The sequence below is a fragment of the Neovison vison genome, chromosome 7 (genome assembly GCF_020171115.1).
Source record: "Neovison vison isolate M4711 chromosome 7, ASM_NN_V1, whole genome shotgun sequence".
In the NCBI taxonomy this organism is placed as follows: domain Eukaryota; kingdom Metazoa; phylum Chordata; class Mammalia; order Carnivora; family Mustelidae; genus Neogale; species Neogale vison.
Window position 1 is genome coordinate 149322372 of NC_058097.1, and position 20937 is coordinate 149343308.

The 20937-nt window shown below is 40.1% G+C and overlaps 1 protein-coding gene and 1 pseudogene across 1 annotated transcript in view; both read right to left on the reverse strand.

The window, feature by feature from the left end:
• Nucleotides 1-20937, reverse strand: part of PAAF1 (proteasomal ATPase associated factor 1) — a 43200-nt gene that overhangs the window by 13649 nt on the left and 8614 nt on the right. The window contains exons 5-7 of the mRNA XM_044258565.1: nucleotides 11358-11456; nucleotides 10545-10695; nucleotides 2407-2601 (exon numbers count right to left, since the gene is read on the reverse strand). Of these exons, the coding sequence (XP_044114500.1) occupies nucleotides 2407-2601; nucleotides 10545-10695; nucleotides 11358-11456 (445 nt within the window). The remainder of the gene's footprint in view (nucleotides 1-2406; nucleotides 2602-10544; nucleotides 10696-11357; nucleotides 11457-20937) is intronic.
• Nucleotides 17663-17895, reverse strand: LOC122912598 (annotated as a pseudogene).

The window sequence follows — 20937 nt, forward strand, 5'->3', positions numbered from 1 at the left end:
GTTTGACTTTAACTCAGGTCATGATCCTGGGGTCCTGGGATTGAGCCCTGCATCAGGTTCTCTGCTCAGCAGTGAGTCAGCTTCTCCCTCTTTCTCCACTCATGCTCTCTCTCTCTCAAATAAATAAACAAAATCTTAAAAAAAAAAAAGGGAAGGGCAAAATTAACCCAAATCAGTTGAAAACCCATGTCCACATAAAACCATGCACACAGATATTTATAGCAGCTTTATTCATATTCGCCAAAACTTGGAAGCAACCAAGATGTCCTTCAGTAGGTGAATGGATAACTAAACTGAGGTACATCCAGACAATGGAATATTATTCAGTGCTAAAAACCCATAAAAAGATATGGAGGAACCTTAAATGCTTATTACTAAATGAAAGAAACCAATCTGAAAAGACTGTATAGTTTATGATTCTAACTGTAACATTCTGGAAAAGGCAAAATCATGGATGCAGTAAAAGTATCAGTGGTTGCCAAGGGATATAGGAGAGGAAGGGATGAAGTGGTAGAGCACAAAGGATTTTTCAGGCAATGAATCTTCTGTATGATACCATGATAGATACATGTCATTATATACTTGTCCAAATCCACAGAATATACAACACCAAGAATGAACCTAATAAAAATTACTTAAGTGATAATGATACGTCAACGCAGGTTTATCAGTTGTAACAAATATACCACTCTGGTGAGGGATGTTGATAAAATGGTAATTGGGGAGGCTGTCTGGGGCAGAGGGAGTATGAAAACCATACCTTTTTAAAAAGATCTATTTATTTATTTATTTATTTGAGAGAGAGAGAGCGAGCACGTGTGTGCAAGTGTGAGTGGGAGGAGGGGCAGAGGGCGAGGGAAAGAATCCTTAAGCAGACTGCACTGAGCATGGCACTCAACATGGGGCTTGATCTCATGACCTGACCCAAAACTAAGAGCTGGATACTTAACTGACTGAGCCACCCAGGTACCCCGAAAACTGCACTTTCTGCTCCATTTTGCTGTGAACCTAAAACTGCTCTAAAAAATAAAGTGTTTTCTTAAAGATTTTATTTTTAAGTAATCCTTACACCAAATATGGGGCTTGAATCCACAACCCCAATATCAAGAGTCTCACATTCCACTGACTGAGCCAGCCAGATGCCCCTAAAGAGGTTTTTCTTTTTGTAAAGATTTTATTTATTTGACAGACAGAGAGATCACAAGTAGGCAGAGAGAGAGGTGGAAGCAGGCTCCCTGCTAAGCAGAGCCCGATGTGGGGCTCGATTCCAGAATCCTGGGATCATGACCCGAGCCAAGGCAGAGGTTTAACCCACTGAGCCACCCAGGCGCCCCTTTAAAGATTTTATATATTCATTTGAGAGTGAGACAAAGAGAGCACAAGCAGGGAGAGAGGCAGAGGGAAAGGAAGAAGCAGACTCCCTGATAAGCTGGGAGCCTGACTCGATCCCAGGACCTAGAGATCAAGACCTGAGCTGAAGGCAGATATTTAACCATCTGAACCATCCAAGTGCCCCTGCCCCTAAAGATTTTTTTTAAGTAATCTCTACACCCAACATGGAGCTCAAACTTGGAACTCTGAGATCAAGAGTTGCACACTCTACAACTGAGCCTGCCAGGTGATCCCCACTACTAACTACTCTTATTTATTTTTTAAGATTTTATTTATTTATTTGACAGACAAGAGATCACAAGTAGGCAGAGAGAGAGAGAGGGAAGAAGGCTCCCTGCTGAGCAGAGAGCCTGATGCGGGGCTCAATCCCAGGACCCTGGGATCCTGACCTGAGCCAAAAGCAGAGGCTTTAACCCACTGAGCCACCCAGGTGCCCCTACTAACTACTCCTGATCCAACCTCTGACCCAACCAAACATATCTTTCTACCTAACAGTCAATTTCACCTCAAACTATTTTAATGTGAACTGCCCCTAATCCTACACCCCAGCTCCCATTCTCCCATCCTTCCCATTCTTGTCTATTCAACTCAAATTCATCCTCCAAGGTTCAAGTCAACTTCTTCGTGACACCTTTCTCATCTACACTAACCTAAAATATAAAACATTCTCTTCTTCCAAAAAACCATAAAATACTCTCTTCTTCCAAAAAACCATTTTATTTGCATTAAGAATCATTATGTTGTTCCAGCTAAAAAAAATTTTTTTTGTTTTATAGGCATCAGTCTCATCTGCTAAACTATGTACTTACTTAAATGTAGGTAACATGACATATACTTCTTTTATAGATTCCAAAGCAATAGAAACATAGTAGGTATGCAATAAATACTAAACTTACGGTGAAAATACAAATACCAGCCAAAAAAGCAGAGAAAGGAGAGAAAAGGAGAAGCTAAGGCAAACACTGAAGGTGCCTAAGGAATCAAAATAAGCTCAACATATCATTACCAACTTACTCGGTGTGTGCTCAGGCGAGCCGAGGTTTATGGAGTTGTCAGCAGCACCCACAGCCACTCCATTGATAGTAGAACCACAGTCTGCAATGACTCCCAGGCAGGCTGAGCGCCCACAATCCCAAAGTCGGGCTGTCCCATCTCGAGAACCAGACACCACATTCCTCCCCCGATCAACAATGGCTGTATCCAGAATACCTGGCAAGAGGAAAAAAAAAAGGATCCTAAGATCGAGTGGGTCATAAAGGAACTACAAGGGCAGAGAATAAGGATATGCATAAATGACTCCGTTGCTTCACAAACATGTACTGGATATGTACTACATGCTGGGCAAGTTCAAGTGCTAGAAAAACAGAAATAGAACAGAGTCCTTGCTTCCCAATGGTTCAAAAACTAGTCCTTAGAGACAGACTTAGAAAAAGGTTTGGATTTAATTCTTAGTGGAGTGTCCTAGAACAGTGGTTTTTAAGTTTTAATTTTGGCTTTTAAAACATGTTTTTTAAATAAAAATTAAGATGTTTCAGTTCAGTTTGAAAATCATGGTCTTGGGACGCCTGGGTGGCTCAGTTGGTTGGACGACTGCCTTCGGCTCAGGGCATGATCCTGGAGTCCCGGGATCGAGTCCCGCATCAGGCTCCCAGCTCCATGGGGAGTCTGCTTCGCTCTCTGACCTTCTCCTCGCTCGTGCTCTCTCTCACTGTCTCTCTCTCTCAAATAAATAAATAAAATTAAAAAAAAAAAAAAAAAGAAAATCACGGTCTTACTGCTTCCACTGAGAACTAATTGAAAGGATTAATCTTGCCATCTTAAAGATGTGACTTCTGTACTGGCCAAGAGACAGTAGCCCCATCTCTCCCAGGTCCTTTCCCTTATAACTGAAAAAATCCTGGACATAAGACAAGAAAACTGATGGGCGCCTGGGTGGCTCAGTGGGTTGGGCCACTGCCTTTGGCTCAGGTCATGATCTCAGTATCCTGGGATCGAGTCCCACATCGGGCTCTCTGCTCAATGGGGGGCCTGCTTCCCTTCCTCTCTCTCTGCCTGCTTCTCTGCCTACTTGTGATCTCTCTCTGTCAAATAAATAAATAAAATCTAAAAAAAAAAAAAAAAAAAGACAAGAAAACTGGAAGATGGAAAGAAGGTTACGTAGGGACTTGAGGACTTGGGAGAACAAAAGAGTAACAAAAGAGTAACAAAAGAGTAAATCCCTGGATTTCCTTATTGCTTCCCGTACAACCTGGAAAGGATCTACAGAAGCCTCCAACAAGGAATTGATTAAAAAATAAAATCTACAAATTTAAAAACAAAAACAAAAACAAAACAACCCAACTCCAAGAAATAGTTGCAAAAAATTGGGAAAGGGGTGGCCTAGCAGAAAATGTTGGCAACTTACTCAAACATAGAGAGAAAAACTGCTACTTCCCCTTCCCCAATGTCAGTGAGGCTAAAGAGGCAGCGCTCTTCTACCCTACTCCCATTGAAGCAGGAGGCAGCAGTCCAATTCTTTGACCCTTGACAGTGATCAGGCTCAGCAGGGTCCAGTGGTAAGCTGAGCCTCTATCCTGACCTGGCAACAACAGGTAGAATGAGAAAAAACAAAGTAGTGGAAAGTACCACTCTACTTTCCCCCAACTACCTTCTCACAATATGGTGGCAACTAGAATGGATCTCTTCTTCACTCTGAGATGACAAGAATAAAGAGGAGCCCTACAGCGCTAGAACCTATGATAAATTACTCTAGAAAGAAGCTATGAAAGTAGCAGGAAGGCCTTGCAAGAGAAGCTACCAGAGCAAAGACCTACCAGAAGCCAAAAAGCTTTAAATATCAAACCAAACCGATAAAAGTCCTCAACATAAAAACCAAGATGAAAAAGCATTTGCCTTCAAGAAAAGATTCCACTGGGGGCACCTGGGTGGCTCAGTGGGTTAAGCCTCTGCCTTCAGCTCAGACCATGATCTTGGGGTCCTGGGACCAAGCCCCACATTGATCTGCTCAGCTGAGAGCCTGCTTCCCCCACCCCCCATGCCTGCCTCTCTGCCTACTTGTGATCTTTGTCCGTCAAATAAATAAATAAATAACATCTTAAAAATAAAATTAAAAAAAAAGAGAAAGAAAGAAAGAAAAGATTCCACTGAATCACAAATAAACATCCTAGCCAATGTCTGGGAAATAAGAATGTTAAATGAAACTATGACTAAAACAAGTCTTAGTAAAAAATACAGCAACATTCATATATCTAGGCATGTTTTTAACAAGTTTACTCCATTAAAATTATCTAGTTTTACTATTAAACTGGTTTAATGCTGCCAGGAAGTAAAAACACACATACCAGGGAAGGGGAAATGTACGTGTGTGTGTACATGGAAAGAGTAATGGTTGTGACTAGATCTCAGAAAAAATGAGTCTTGAAAAAAAAAAGTTTTGAAGCACCTACTGTTACTTCAAGGCAGCATACCTTATTTCAAAGAAAACAGAGAAGAGTTTGAAAATAATGGCTGAAGAGCTGAAAATGCAACATGACCTGCTAAAATTATTCCACAACTGCAAGCAGCTACCCGAGCAAAACTCAACCAATCAACTATAATGGTGTTCCATTTGTCTCAATGTTTTCACAGATTAAGAATGATCTGGCAGTTATTAGAGTTATGATTATTAAATTATTATTCAAAGGATTATATTTCTATATACCTCCAAATTCACTAACCTTAGTTAAATGGCCTGGGCAATTTAAAAACTTCAAACTAAAGTACACCTTGGAGCTACTTAGAAGACTCATGTATAGTAGTATCCCCTTAGCCACAGTGTCACTTTCTGTGGTCAAACACGGTCTGAAAATATTAAATGGAAAATTCTAGAAATAAATAATTCATATGTCTTAAATTGTATGCTTTTCTGAGTAGCGTGATAAAATCTTGCACTATTCCACAGCCAAGACGTGAATCACATCACTTTACCCAGCATATCCACGCAGTATCCATTTGTCTGTCACATATCACAGGTTTGTACATATAGGAAAAGATAGTATATACATGATTTAGTACTATCCGCAGTTTCAGGCATCCACTGGAGGTCTTGGAACGCATTCCCCAGGGATAAAGAGGGACTACTATATTACAAAGACAAAATTACTTTATCTTTTCATCAGAAAGATTTAAAAACATACACATATCTCATCTCTGCTTATTAAAGAACACACTAATTATTTATATATAAAATACATATCTAAAAAATACATATATATAAAATTTATATATAAAATACCTATCTAAAAATATAAGGGAAAACCAATTACATATTAACCGGGATCATATTTGTGCTACTGGAGAACTTCTATTAGATCGGAAGAATAAACATTGTTAGAATGTCTATACTGCCTAGAGCAATATATACTTTTAATGCCATTCCGATCAAAATTCCACCGGTATTCTTCAGAGAGCTGGAGCAAATAATCCTAAAATTTGTATGGAATCAGAAGAGACCCCAAATCGCTAAGGAAATGTTGAAAAACAAAAATAAAGCTGGGGCATCACGTTACCTGATTTCAAGCTTTATTACAAAGCTGTGATCACCAAGACAGCATGGTACTGGCATCAAAACAGACACATAGACCAGTGGAACAGAGTAGAGAGCCCAGATATGGACCCTCAACTCTATTGTCAATTAATCTTCGACAAAACAGTAAAAAATATACAGTGGAAAAAAGACAATCTCTTCAATAAATGGTGCTGGGAAAACTGGACAGCTATATGTAGAAGAATGAAACTCGACCATTCTCTTACACCGTACACAAAGATAAACTCAAGGGACGCCTGGGTGGCTCAGTGGGTTAAGCCTCTGCCTTCAGCTCAGGTCATGATCTCAGGGTCCTGGGATCGGGCCCCACATCGGGCTCCCTGCTCAGTGGGGAGCCTGCTTCCCCCTCTCTCTCTGCCTGACTCTCTGCCTACTTGTAATCTCTCTGTCAAATAAATAAATAAAATCTTAAAAAAAAATTACAAAGATAAACTCAAAATGGATAAAAGACCTCAACGTGAGACAGGAATCCATCAGAATCCTAGAGGAGAATACAGGCAGTAATCTCTTCGATATCAGCCACAGCAACTTCTTTCAAGATATGTCTCCAAAGGCAAAGGAAACAAAAGCGAAAATAACTTTTGGGACTTCATCAAAATCAAAAGCTTCTGCACAGCCAAGGAAACAGTCAAGAAAACAAAGAGGCAACCCACGGAATGGGAGAAGATATTTGTAAATGACAGTACAGACAAAAGGTTGATATCCAGGACCTATAATGAACTCCTCAAACTCAACACACACGAAACAGGCAAACATATCAAAAAATTGGGCAGAAGATATGAACAGACACTTCTCCAATCAAGACATACAAATGGCTATCAGACATATGAAAAAATGTTCATCATCATTAGCCCTCAGGGAGATTCAAATTAAAACCACATTGAGATATCACCTTACACCAGTTAGAATGGCCAAAAATTAACAAGACAGGAAACAACATGTGTTGGAGAGGATGTGGAGAAAGGGGAACCTTCTTACACTGTTGGTGGGAATGCAAGTTGGTGCAGCCTCTTTGGAGAACAGTGTAGAGATTCCTGAAGAAATTAAAAATAGAACTTACCTATGACCCTGCAATTGCACTCCTGGGTATTTACCCCAAAGATACAGATGTCATGAAAAGAAGGGCCATCTGTACCCCAATGTTTATAGCAGCAATGGCCACGGTCGCCAAACTATGGAAAGAACCAAGATGCCCTTCAACGGACAAATGGATAAGGAAGATGTGGTCCATATACACTATGGAGTATTATGCCTCCAACAGAAAGGATGAATACCCAACTTTTGTAGCAACATGGACGGGACTGGAAGAGATTCTGCTGAGTGAAATAAGTCAAGCAGAGAGAGTCAATTATCATATGGTTTCACTTATGTGGAGCATAACAAATATCATGAAGGACAAGGGGTGTTAGAGAGGAGAAGGGAGTTGGGGTAAATTGGAAGGGGAGGTGAATCATGAGAGACTATGGACTCTGAAAAACAATCTGAGGGGTTTGAAGTGGCGGGGGCGGGGTGGGAGGTTGGGGTACCAGGTGGTGGGTATTATAGAGGGCACGGATTGCATGGAGCACTGGGTGTGGTGAAAAAATAATGAATACTGTTTTTCTGAAAATAAATAAATTGAAAAAAAATAAAGAATTAGTCTATTCTATTAGAAATAACAATTTCTGCTTTTCACATGACAAGTATGATAAAATATCACAAAGCTCATCCTCTCTGGCAGGAATTGAAGTTTAGCTTTGTATTTTATAGGAACAATTAACATTTATTGGACACTTACTATAATACCAGGGATTATACTAAATCCTTCATACGTACCATCTCATTTAATACTGCTATCCCCATGTTCATGAGGAAACCAAGGCTCAGAATAGTTAAGCAACTTTCTGAGGTCTTACAGATCATAGGCGGAAGAATTAAGATTTTTTTTTTTAAGATTTTATTTATTTGACAGAGATCACAAGTAGGCAGAGAGGCAGGCAGGCAGTGGAGGTATGGGGGGAAGCAGGCTCCCTGCCAAGCAGAGAGCCCGATGTGGGGCTCGATCCCAGGACCCTGGAATCATGACCTGAGCCGAAGGCAGAGGCTTTAACCCACTGAGCCACCCAAGCACCCCAAGAACTAAGATTTAAACCAAGATTTCTATGTCTCCAAATCCCAAGCTTAAACACTCTACATACTACCTCATGTACTATCATATTTTCATATACCAGAAGCAATAAACAAGCCAGAGATTTAAAATAACAAAAGTTTGGGCACCTGGGTGGCTCGGTGGATTAAGCCTCTGCCTTGGGCTTGGGTCATGGTCTCAGGGTCCTGGGATCGAGCCTGGCATTGGGCTCTCTGCTCAGCAGAGAGCCTGCTTCCCCCCTCTCTCTGTCTGCCTCTCTGCTTGTGATCTCCCTCTGTAAAATGAATAAGTAAAATCTTAAAAATAAATAAATAAATAAATAAAAATAAAATCCTTAAAATAACAAAAATTTATCCTTACACAAGATTTTTTTAAAATAAGATTTTATTTATTTGATAGAGATCACAAGGAGGCAGAGAGGCAGGCAGAGAGAGAGAGGGAGAAGCAGGCTCCCAGCTGAGCAGATCAATGCGGGGCTTGATCCCAGGACCCCAAGATCACGACCTGAGCCGAAGGCAGAGGCTTAACCCACTGAGCCACCCAGGTGCCCCTATCCTTACACAAGATCTTTATACAGAGCTACTTTGTTAGCGTCCTAATGGATCTTTGCAATAAGCATCAGGCTATGTTCAGGTCCAGTGTTCCTGGTGATTTATGTCTCACTTGCCAAGACTTAACCTAGGCAATGAAAGACCATGTTCACTTTCAACACTCACTATCTTCTTTTTGACTGGTGGGGGCAGCAAACCAAGGTTTATTGAGTGATAGCAAAGTGATCGTATAAAGCTCCTGAGGAGGGAGGGGACCACAGAGGGTTGCCCAAAACTCACTATCTTCTGTTTCTCTTATTTAGTCACCACTTGTGAAACCACTAAAGATCTTACATGCAGGTAATAATTCTTTTTTTTTTTAATTTTAAAAAAGATTTTATTTATTTATTTGACAGAGATCACATGTAGGCAGAGAGGCAGGAAGAGAAGAGCGGAGGGAAAGCAGGCTCCCCGCTGAGCAGAAAGCCCAATGTGGGGCTCGATCCCAGGACCCTGAGATCATGACCTGAGCGGAAGGCAGAGGCTTAACCCATTGAGCCACCCAGGCGCCCCCAGGTAGTAATTCTTTATTCTGTTTTTTATATAGCTCATGGCCTTTGCTAATAAACATTCTTTAAAATCTTGTAAGTAAAGAGATTAAAAAGGGAGCCATACAATGGAACTTGGAATTCATTTAGCTGGAGACAGTGACACACATGCTGCTAAACTATCAGAGATCAATTCTGATTAATTTTGATTTTCTGTACTGTGGAAGAATGGGCAACAACAAATCTGGCCCTGCTTAACAGACCTAGGGAAGAGCATTCAAGACCTCACAAACATTAGCCTGGATCTGACTTCACATCACTTCTCCTCCAGTTTATCACTTCTAGTCAACCTGTCTGGCTCCTGCACTCCCTATCTATGCAGGCCGCTTTGACTCCTCAGACCAGTCAGTTCTTCAGGCTGAATGTGAAGAAGGCTCCAGATATCTTTTCTATTCCTCCTCAATGTACCTATGTACTAACAGTCTTAGAAATAACCTTGCTAAGGTTAACATGTATTTGCTAGATGATCTGTATGTAACCTAACAAATCATTATAAAGAAGTAACAAAACTTAAACTCAACCATACAAGTTATTTATAATGTTGTCAGGTACAATCAAAAGACTAACAAATATGTTAAGTATAAGGCAATACATAATTAATTCTCAAATGAGTCACACAGATGATGTGTACTATGGTTCCAAAGAAGGGAACAAGGTAAAGAATTATTGGGGATATTAATACTTTTTTAAAAATACCTAAACTTGTAAAATAAGAATAACATTTATCACCTTTTTAACATTCCGATTATTGATAAAACATTGCTAAATTATAATTTTGTCCCACAAACCAGTTACAAAGGGAAAATGTTCTCATTTTGTCTCTATAACCTGTTATCAAATGGCTATATGGCTAATCCATTCCTAAAATCTGAACTGTGACTTAAATTCATAGGAACTGATAGTCAGTATCAAGCTCTATCTTTGATATCTAGTGACGCAGCCATTTGCCACCCAGCTTTTACTGTCACCTCAAAGGACTAATAATGAGAAAATGTTGGCACACATCTCTCTCTCTCTCTCCTAGCACACAGCAGATAACCTCCTGGGGAGGATTTTTTTTCACTTGTCAATTGCAGAAAACAACTATCTGTGTAAGTCAATTAGTTCTGGAGAGCAATAACAAGACTCAGTGTCAAAGGAATTTCTAATCCTTGAGGAAACAGCTCATTTAAATGGCCGGTTAGAGGAATTATTCGTGTTTTTGTAGAAAACTAGCTTCTGTTTCAACCTTTTCCACCTTTTTGGTGATTTGTCTCTGGGGAATCATTACAGAAGCCTTTTGGAGAAATCACCCTTCATACCTCCTTTGTGACCTTTGAAGGTCACCACACAGCTAGCATCTTCAGCTGACCAGATCTTCAGCTGGGCATCCATTCCCCCACTCAGAACCACAAGGCCTGATGGGAAAAACCTGCAACAATTCACATCAAATACATGTCCTTCCAATACTCTCTGGAAAAACAAAAGAAAATTCCATGCTAGTTCTCTTGTCCATTCCCTGATATTCTCTTACCTATCATATCCTTGGTCCTTTAAATGAAATATCTACAAGCTATGCCTACATGCTGGTTTTTAAAACTAGTGAGGTTCAAAAGGATCTCTTTAGCTCATTTGTATACCAGGCAGTGTTTTAAGAGCTACTGACTCCCTTTCCTGTAGCTCTGGCTACAGATATAATGGATTTGAACTCCAAGGTTCTCCCAGCCATCCTTAAGTCTAGTTCTACATATAAGGAGCTGAGGAGGCTTGAGGACACTTTTACTCACCTCTTCTTAAAATTCTCTGCATAAGGTGGAGGAGTTTGGCCATATAATCAACATAACAGCCTAGCTAATCTGGCTCAGAAGCTGATCACTGAAGGCAGTTCATACCAAGGGACCACCCACCTAGACATTCACTAGCCTGGCTTCTCCACTGTTCCAGGCCCAATCTGTTCTGGCAAATCACCAAGATTGAGGATGGTTCTCAGATTAACAAATGGGAGAACAAGATCAGTTGAAGTGCAGTGGTCCAATAAATTTAGAATGCACCACTCCACTTTCTGTGACCCAGTCTAAGGCTTCTCCAACCACCCTTCATGTATAAGACCCTAAAAGCATAACCAAAGCCTTTACTCTGAGCTCGCCATTAGAAGCCTGCCAGATCTTCATGCTCCCATCAGTACTAGAAGACACACCAAGACCGCCTCCACTGGAAATGTCCAGGCATGTTATCTGTTCAAAAGACAAAATAACTGGTGTTATAAATACTGAAATGCTCTTCTTTCCCTGAAATATGTTAAAGATTACTCCTGTTTCACACTCTTCCAAGACTTCTTCAGGCCTACGCTTCCCAACACAAAGGACAAGTGTTTTCATCTGAAGACTGAGGTGTCATCACCTATCTCCTAACAAAGCTAGCGTCAACATCTTTTATTTCTCAAAACAAAAAGATGTTCTTGTAATCATCTACAGCCTTCTGCTTCAACTATAAAGTTTTTACTATCCCCATATCACTTCTATTGTTTCCATCTTTTGCTATTTTTAATTTTTTTTAAAAGATTTTACTTATTTATTTGACAAAGAGAGAGAGAACACAAGCAGGGGAAGCAGCAGAGGGAGAGGTAGAAGCAGGCTCCCCATGGTGGAGCAGGGAACCCACCGTGGGTCTCAATCCCATGACCCTGGGATCACAGCCCAAGTCAAAGGCAGACACTTAACTGACTGAGCCACCCAGGCACCTCTCTTTTGCTATTTTAAAATTAAGATACCTCATTCTTAGGAATCCACGTACACAAAAGACAGTCAACTAAAACGTAGCAGACAGATTCAAGAAAAAGCAAAGATGCTTCCAATTTACTTCTTCACATTCCCTCTATAAAATCCTAATTGTGCGTATATGTGTATTTCAGAATAAGTAACAAAAAATTCTGATCCCTTTATGCAGTTTCAACATTAGCAATCACTTCATGCATAAGCAATGATCATACACATGCATACATACATATACTTTTTATTAAAAAAAAACCCAGCTGCAAATATTCCAGAAATGAAGGACTGATATGTATAATCCCAGACATATTCCTGGATTCCCATAAGACCTAAATTATTAAGGGAAAAGTAGAGTAGGCTTTAATTACCCAATCTACCATTCTGCTTTGTTCTAAGCCAGTTGAGTCATCACAAGTAAATTCGGCAAGAACTAAAGGCATATATGTCACCTCTAAGACTTTTTCTTCTTTACCTTGACTCCTCAGAATAGAAGTACTGTCTTTTTAAAAAAATTATTTATTTATTTATTTTAGAAACAGAGAGAGAGCACATTTGTGTGAGACAGTATAGGAGAGAGAATCCTCAAGCAGACTCCCTGCTGAGCATGGAGCCTGATCTCACCACCCTGAGATCATGACCTGAGCCGTAACCTAGAGTCAGATATTTAAGCAACTGAGCCACCCAGGTGTCCCAGAATAAAAAGTACTATTAACTTAATTGTGAATCCTTTAGTTTTAAGGATTATGACAATAACTAACCTTTATATCATGTTTTATCATTTATAAAACATTTTCAAATACATTATATCATTTGATTTTCATAATAATTCCATTCTGCTCCTAGCTTCCCATTGCTGGATACTGGAGACATGGATGTAAATATGACATAGTGCTGCCTTCACATTCTAGTACTGGAGTACCCAACTCTCAGATCTATCTTTCTTCTCCAAACTACCACTACCACCCTGAATCCTGTCTTGAGCCTGAATACTAGGATCATCAATTAACTTTTCAATTCTGTCTGGCTCCCCAACTACATGACAAGTTGAACAATGTCCAGCACTTTTTGGGGGGGGAGGGGGGAAGATTTTATTTTTAAGTAATCTCACACACAATGCAGGGCTCAAACTTACAACCCCAAGATCAAGAGTTGTGTGCTCTGCCAACTGAGCCCAGCCAGGAGCCCCTGTCCAGCACTTTCGTAACACACCCACAGGCTATGTACATGGTAACTAACTCAACAAACACCAACAGACAGTAGTCTGGTAATAAGAATGAAGTACCTTAACAACATTAGGTAGGTGAGTAAAGCCATCTGACCCATATCAGTAAGAGCAACTACTGTCCCCATTTGCAGGGCCCCAGAAATAAGACATTTAAACACTTCCCTACTCATGCTGAAATAGATTTAATCCTTAAAGCAACATAGCTCAAACTCTTTCCTGACTCAGGTGCTACCTATTCAACTGCTAGCTTTACAGTGGTCACCTCAAACCCAACCAAGTTCCAAACAGGACTCTCATTCCCCCCAGCTTCATACCAATACAACTACTTGACCTCAACCAGTAAATGGCACTATAATTTACCCAAATCTTTGTATTCTGGAATGATCCCAACTCCTCATTTTCACTCACATTTCACACCGAAGTCATTAGCAAATCCTGTCTGGTCCTACACCCGAAGAATGTAGGCGCTACACAACAGTTTTATTCACTACTATAGCCCCAGCACCCAGAGAACCTGGATTACTGGTGGTGATTAATGGATAAGTCATGGGGCGCCTGGATGGCTCAGTGGGTTAAGCCTCTGCCTTCGGCTCAGGTCATGGCCTCAGGCTCCTGGGATGGAGCCCCAGGTCGGGCTCTCTGCTCAGCAGGGAGCCTGCGTTCCGCCCCTCCTCTGCCTGCCTCTCTGTCTACTCGTGATCTCTCTCTCTGTCAAATAAATAAATAAAATCTTTAAAACAAAATGGATAAGTCACCTAATAATGAACTCAAATAAGAGGAAAGGAGAATATGAAATAGAAAAAGGGTACAATTAGGGCACCTGGGTGGCTCAGTCGGTTAAGCATCTGCCTTTGGCTCAGGTCATGATCCTAGGGAATCAAGGCCTGTGTCAGGCTCCCTCTTCCTCTGCCCCTCCTACCTATTTATGCTCTTTCTCTCTCATAAATAAAATTTAAAGATTTTATTTATTTATTTGACAGAGAGAGGGATCACAAGTAGGCAGAGAGAGAGGGGGAAGCAGAGAGCTGAGCAGAGAGCCCAATGTGGGGCTCAATCCTAGGACCCCGGGATCATGACCTGAGCCGAAGACAGAGGCTTAACCCCTTGAGCCACCCAGGTGCCCCTATATACTGTATTCTTAAAGTAAGCTGGAGAAAAGAAAAAAAAATGAACTATTTCTCAAAAGGTTTTCCCAATTCTGCCAAAAAGTTTATCACTTCCTCCCTAGTAGTCTTCAGCACTATGTTCATATATTGTAGTGGTTGTCAACCAGGGGCAACTTAGCTCATCACATCAGGTGATGTCTGGAAACATTTTTAGTTGTCATAATTAGGGAATAGTCCCCTACAATAAAGAATTACCCAGCTCAAAATGTCAGCAGTACCATGGCTGAGAAACTTTGATATATTCTATTGTATCTCTCAGTTAATATACTGTCCCTGGAGGGGGCAGAGATATTGTTACCTTATCTATTTTACATATCTTTGGCGTCTTAGTTCCTAGATCTAAAAAGTAATTAAATCTCAACTAGCCAGTTCTTCCAAAGTAATAGAACATTGAAGAGTAGATTATAGGTCATACCAGCTATCTCCTTTCTCCAAACTTTTATTAAAGTAGAAAGGAAACTAACATTTATTGAAAAGCTATTATATTCCAGACACGTAACTCACTACTCTCATATAATACCCTCAAAAATCTATTAAGATAGGTATTTCTATTTTTCAGTTGAGAAATCTAAAGTTTAAGAAGTGATTAAGTAATATCCTCAAGGTGACACAACAGAGCCAGGACGCAAACCTAGGTCAGAGTTTAAAGCTAGAGATCCATTTCTTAGTTCCAGCAAAAAAACAGATCAATGGGATGATCCTAATTATTGGATAAGTATGACAATTCAAGAGAGGGATATATGGATGGATTACTTTATAGTGTCTTGATATGCTAATCATTAAAAAAATAATTAAGTTAGATCCCTACTTTAAACCAAGTAACGAAAATAAAGTTTGAAATGTAGAAAAATAAAACATAAAAATACAAAGAAAATACTATGTAATTTTAACACTTACTTACTTACTATGTTTCAGACAAAATTCTGTTTAAATCCTTGTAACAGCCCCATGAAATATACTTTTACCACTATTTTACAAATAAAGAATCTGTGACATAGAGGGTAAGTACCCTGGCCTAAGGTCACAGTTGAACCAAAATTCAAATTCAATGAGTTTATCAACTAGAGTCTGTGCTCTTACCCATTATGATGTGCAATTATAAGTGAATATACATAGGGGCGCCTGAGTGGCTCTGCCATTTAAACAACTCTTGATTTCAGCTCCAGGCATGATTTCAGGGTTCTAAAACTGAGCCCCACATCGGGCTCCATGCTGGGCGTGAAGCCTGCTTAGGATTCTCTCTCTCTCTCCCTCTCTCTGCCCCTCCCCCACCTTTCTCCCTCTCTTAAAAAAAAAAAGAACATAGGGACACCTGGGTGGCTCAGTTGGTTAAGCAGCTGCCTTCAGCTCAGGTCATGATCCCAGTATCCTGGGATCGAGTCCCACATTGGGCTCCTTGCTCGGCAGGGAGCCTGCTTCTCCCTCTGCCTCTGCCAGCCATTCTGTCTGCCTGTGCTCGTTCTCTCTCTCTCTCTCTCTGATAAATAAAATCTTCAAAAAAAAAAAAGAACGTAAATATAAAATCATGGACTACCCTAAGCAGGACCCCAAAAGTAGTTACCATAAGGGAATAAATTGATGGGCTTTCTTACCCACAATTAGACCAAAATACACCCAGAATCTAGTGTATTACTATGTTCTCGTCACCTGTCTGATCATATTTTTTCTCATTAAAGTCTTTTTAAATTTTCATCATTACAGTTATATTCTATCTTTTCAATGTATTTTTCTTGAAATATCTTATTTATTTATTTGACAGACAGAGGTCACAAGTAGGCAGAGAGGCAGGGAGAGAGAGAAGAGGAAGCAGGTTCCCCGCTGAGCAGAGAGTCCGATGCGGGGGCTGAATCCCAGGAGCTGGGGATCAGGATCTGAGCAGAAGGCTTTACACCACTGAGCCACCCAGGTGCCCCCAATGTATTTAATGTTATTTTTGTATATATATGAGTTTTTCTTTTTTTTTTTTTTTTTGAAACTAAATATTACAATTTATTCCATCTCCATGATTACAGACATTACAGGGCAGGGCAAGTACACAAGGCAAATAAAACAAACTCTTCTCCCATTTGGCAGTTTTATGATAATACATGTTGGCTTAATTAATTGACTTGGGATGAAAGCTGGCAACGGCAAATGTTTGTAAATTAGATCTTCCTCCATTGTTACTCCAAGGAACTTAATTCCTAAACTACACTATAAGCTCTGAAATGGTGTATACCGCAATATTCTTCACGCTTTCACATTTAATCAGAATCTGACACCTCTTTTTTTTTTTAATTTTTTTTTTTTAAATTTATTTGACAGACAGAGATCACAAGTAGGCAGAGAGGCAGGCAGAGAGAGGAGGAAGCAGGCTTCCTGCTAAGCAGAGAGCCCGATGCGGGGCTCGATCCCAGGACCCTGGGATCATGACCTGACCTGAAAGCAGAGGCTTTAATCCACTGAGCCACCCAGGCACCCCTGAATCTGACACCTCTTCTTAAGGTAGGGAATTCTTTTTTTTTTTTTTTAAAGATTTTATTTTATTTGTCAGGGAGAGAGAGGGAGAGAGAGTGAGCACAGGCAGACAGAATGGCAGGCAGAGACAGAGGGAGAAGCAGGCTCCCTGCTGAGCAAGGAGCCCAATATGGGACTCGATCCCAGGATGCTGGGATCATGACCTGAGCCGAAGGCAGCTACCCAACCAACTGAGCCACCCAGGTGTCCCAAGGTAGGGAATTCTTAAAGCTGTCTTCCTCTTGGCTAACCCAGTCCACCAGCAATCTTAAAAATTATCATATAAAAATAAAATTGTTCTCCCAAGCATTGATTAAAATTGTTGTGCTGAGATCCCTTTTCAGAGCATTAGCTCCTTAAGAGAAAAGAGAGATCCTAACCAACTGCTTCCATGAATAACAACCCTAGTACAAGGTACCCAATGTCCTTCGCAGCAAAACTCAAGAAGTTAGGCAGCCCTGAACATCCTGACAAGTTTATCAGTATTTATATACAAAGGATATGTAAGTCTGATCCCAGACTAAGTACTGCAACCATAATCCTAAGAAATCATTCAGTTTCAGCACATGGAGTTCCTCCAAGATGCCAGAGCAAGTGAAAAATCACCTCAAAGCAAAGAGTGGTGCATCTTTTACAAGTGAGAGGAAATCGAGGAGGAAAGAAAACTCCTCCCTCCTAAACTCCTCATCAAATCAATGGCTATTTTCACAGCTTTAATTGACAAAATCCAGTGTCCTCATTTTCCTAACTGAAGGAGTCTATTTTCAAGGTGACTGTCAAGGTCAAGAAGAGCTTTCAGGCCTTTCTTTGCATGGCCCCTGAATTCCAATCCCTCAATGGGAGTCTCCTTCTCGTTTATTGCTCTCTAAACACACTGCTGATAGTGCCTGAAGAGGCCGGTGCATGGGCCTGAGGAGCTGTCCCCGCCCTTGAGGAACTTCTTGGCAAACCAGCAATTGAAGCACAGGTTCTACTCCTGCTCCACGTCAGTGCAGGCCTGCCCTACCCTATTCATGACAGCAGTGGTGACAGTTAAGTTTTTCTTTCTTTACAGTTTTGGGATATAATTTCTTCTAACAAATAGACCAAAATACACCCAGATTATAGTGTATTGCTCTGTTCTGTTCACCTGTCTATGTTTTCTTTTTTTTTTTTTTTTGGCCTTTAATTTTCATTTTTATAGTATATTCTAACCTTTCATTGTATTTAACTTTATTTTTGTACATATATAAGTTTTTCTTTCTTTACAATTTTGGAATATAGTTTTCTAACAAACAAGCAAAACACACACAGGATGCAGTACATTGCTCTATTCTGTTCACCTGTCTGATTGTATACTTTTAAAGAAAAAAAATTTTTTTTTCCGTTTTAGGTCTCTGGGGTCTTTGTTGCCATATTACTATTTTGTTCTCTCACTCATCTGTTCTCTGAAGAGAATGACAAGATGGAAAAACTCACCTCAAGAAAGAGAACTAGAGGGGCGCCTGGGTGGCTCAGTGGGTTAGGCCACTGCCAGGGTCCTGGGATTGAGTCCTGCATTGGGCTCTCTGCTCTGCAGGGAGCCTGCTTCCTCCTCTCCCTCTCTCTGCCTGCCTGTCTGCCTGCTTGTGATCTCTGTCTGTCAAATAAATAAATAAAATCTTTAAAAAAAAAAAAGAAAGAAAGAAAGAGAACTAGAGGTAGTACTGACTGCCAGGGACCTAATCAGTACGGATGTGAGTAATATGTCAGAACTAGATTTCAAAATAACAATTATAAAGAGACAACTGACAGAATGGGAGAAGATATTTGCAAATGACATATCAGATAAAGGGCTAGTATCCAAAATTTATAAAGAACTTATCAAACTCAACACCCAAAGAATGATCCAGTCAAGAAATGGGCAGAAGGGCGCCTGGGTGGCTCAGTGGGTTAAGCCGCTGCCTTCGGCTCAGGTCATGATCTCAGGGTCCTGGGATCAAGTCCCGCATCGGGCTCTCTGCTCAGCAGGGAGCCTACTTCCTCCTCTCTCTCTCTGCCTGGCTCTCTGCCTACTTGTAATCTCTCTCTGTCAAATAAATAAATAAAATCTTTAAAAAAAAAAAAAAGAAAGAAATGGGCAGAAGATATGAACAGACATTTCTCCAAAGACATTTAAATGGCCAAAAGACACGTGAAAAAATGCTCAACATCACTCGGCATCAAGGAAATACAAACTAAAATACAGTAAGATAACCACTTCATACTGGTCAGAATGGCTAAAACTAACAAGTTAGGAAACAATTGATGTTGGTGAGGATGCAGAGAAAGGGGAACTGTCTTTTACTGTTGGGGGGAATGCAAGCTGGTACAGCCACTCTGGAAAACAGCATGGAGTTTCCTCAGAAAGCTGAAAATAGAGTTACCCTATGACTCAGCAGTTGTACTGCTAGGTATTTATCCAAAGGATACAAAAATGTTGATTTGAAGGAGAACGTGCACCCCAATGTTTCTAAGAGCAATGTTCACGATAGCCAACTATGGAAAGGGTCCAGATGTTCATAGACAGATGAATGGGTAAAGAAGATGTGGTATAGGGGCAACTGGGTGGCTCAGTGGGTTAAAGCGCCTCTGCCTTCAGCTCAGGTCATGATCCCAGGGTCCTGGTATCGAGCCACACATAGGGCTCTCTGCTCAGCAGGGAGCCTGCGTCCCCCAGCCCCCACCTGTCTCTCTGCCTACTTGTGATCTCTGTCAAATAAATAAATAAAATCTTAAAAAAAAAAAAAGATGTGGTATATATACATAATGCAATACTACTCAGCCATCAAAAAATTAAATCTTGCCATTTGCAATGATGTGGATGGAACTAGAGGGTATTTTGCTAAGCGAAATAAATCAATCTGAGAAAGATAATTATCATATGATCTTATTCATATGTGGAATTTAAGAAGCAAAACAGAGGATTACAGGGGAAGAGAGTTAAAAATGAAACAAGATGAAACCAGAGAGGGAGACAAACCATAAGAGACCCTTAATTATAGGAAACAAACTAAGGGTTTCTTGAGAGGAGAGGAGGGGGGGATGGGGTAACTGGGTGATGAAAATTAAGGAAGGCACATGATGTAATAAGCACTGGGTGGTATGTAAGACTGATGAATCACTGAACTCTACCTCTGAAACTAATAGTACATTATATGTTAATTAATTGAATTTACATTAAAAAAATTTTTTTAAAAAGTATACACATTATTAAAATGTTTTAAAGTCAAAAAAGGAAGTTTCACCTTCTTGTAATGAAATATATTTCTTGTAATAAACTTTCTTGTAATAAACTATAAATCAAAAGGCATAATTCATAACTTGATTTCTTGAAAGCAAGGCAAATCTTTATTCACATTTACAAAGCAATCTAAGAGCAAAATTCACCTAGGATTTTTACAAGAAATCTTTTCCATAACAGTTTGCATTTATCTTGCCCACACATACTATTATAGTCATTATTTTTAAATTTATTTTAGAGATTTGTTGGTGGAGGGAGGGGGAGAGGGAGAGAGAGAATCTTAGCAGACTCCCTGCTGAGTCAGGAGCCAGATGGGGCTTGATCCCAAGACCCTGAGATGATGACCTGAGCTGAAATCATGAACCAGACATTCAACTGACTGAGCCACCCATGTGCTTCTATTATTGCTGTTTTTTTTTTTAAATCTCTTCTTTATCAAGGCTTTCCAAAGCAACCATTTAGTTTTCAAAGACATAATCACTTTGTCTTTTCACTTTCGTATTACATTGGTTTACTGTATTTAATTAACAAAGTTTCAAAAACAATATAATTGATAATGTAACTTATCCTTGGTAAGCATTCAATTTAACCAGTAGTATCACAGTATGTAGATCCCAGAGAAGAGCTTACAAGCCATGAATATGCTGTGAGCATCAGTCAGTACGTTTTACACAGGAAAGGCAGGGCAATAATTAACTCCATAAATTAGTTAAGTGGAAGTCAGAACATACCAAAAGCCTTATAACTTGCACTTCCCATGACTCAGCAACTCTATTTTATAAATGTATTCTAATTTCTTCCTAACTTTGTGAATAA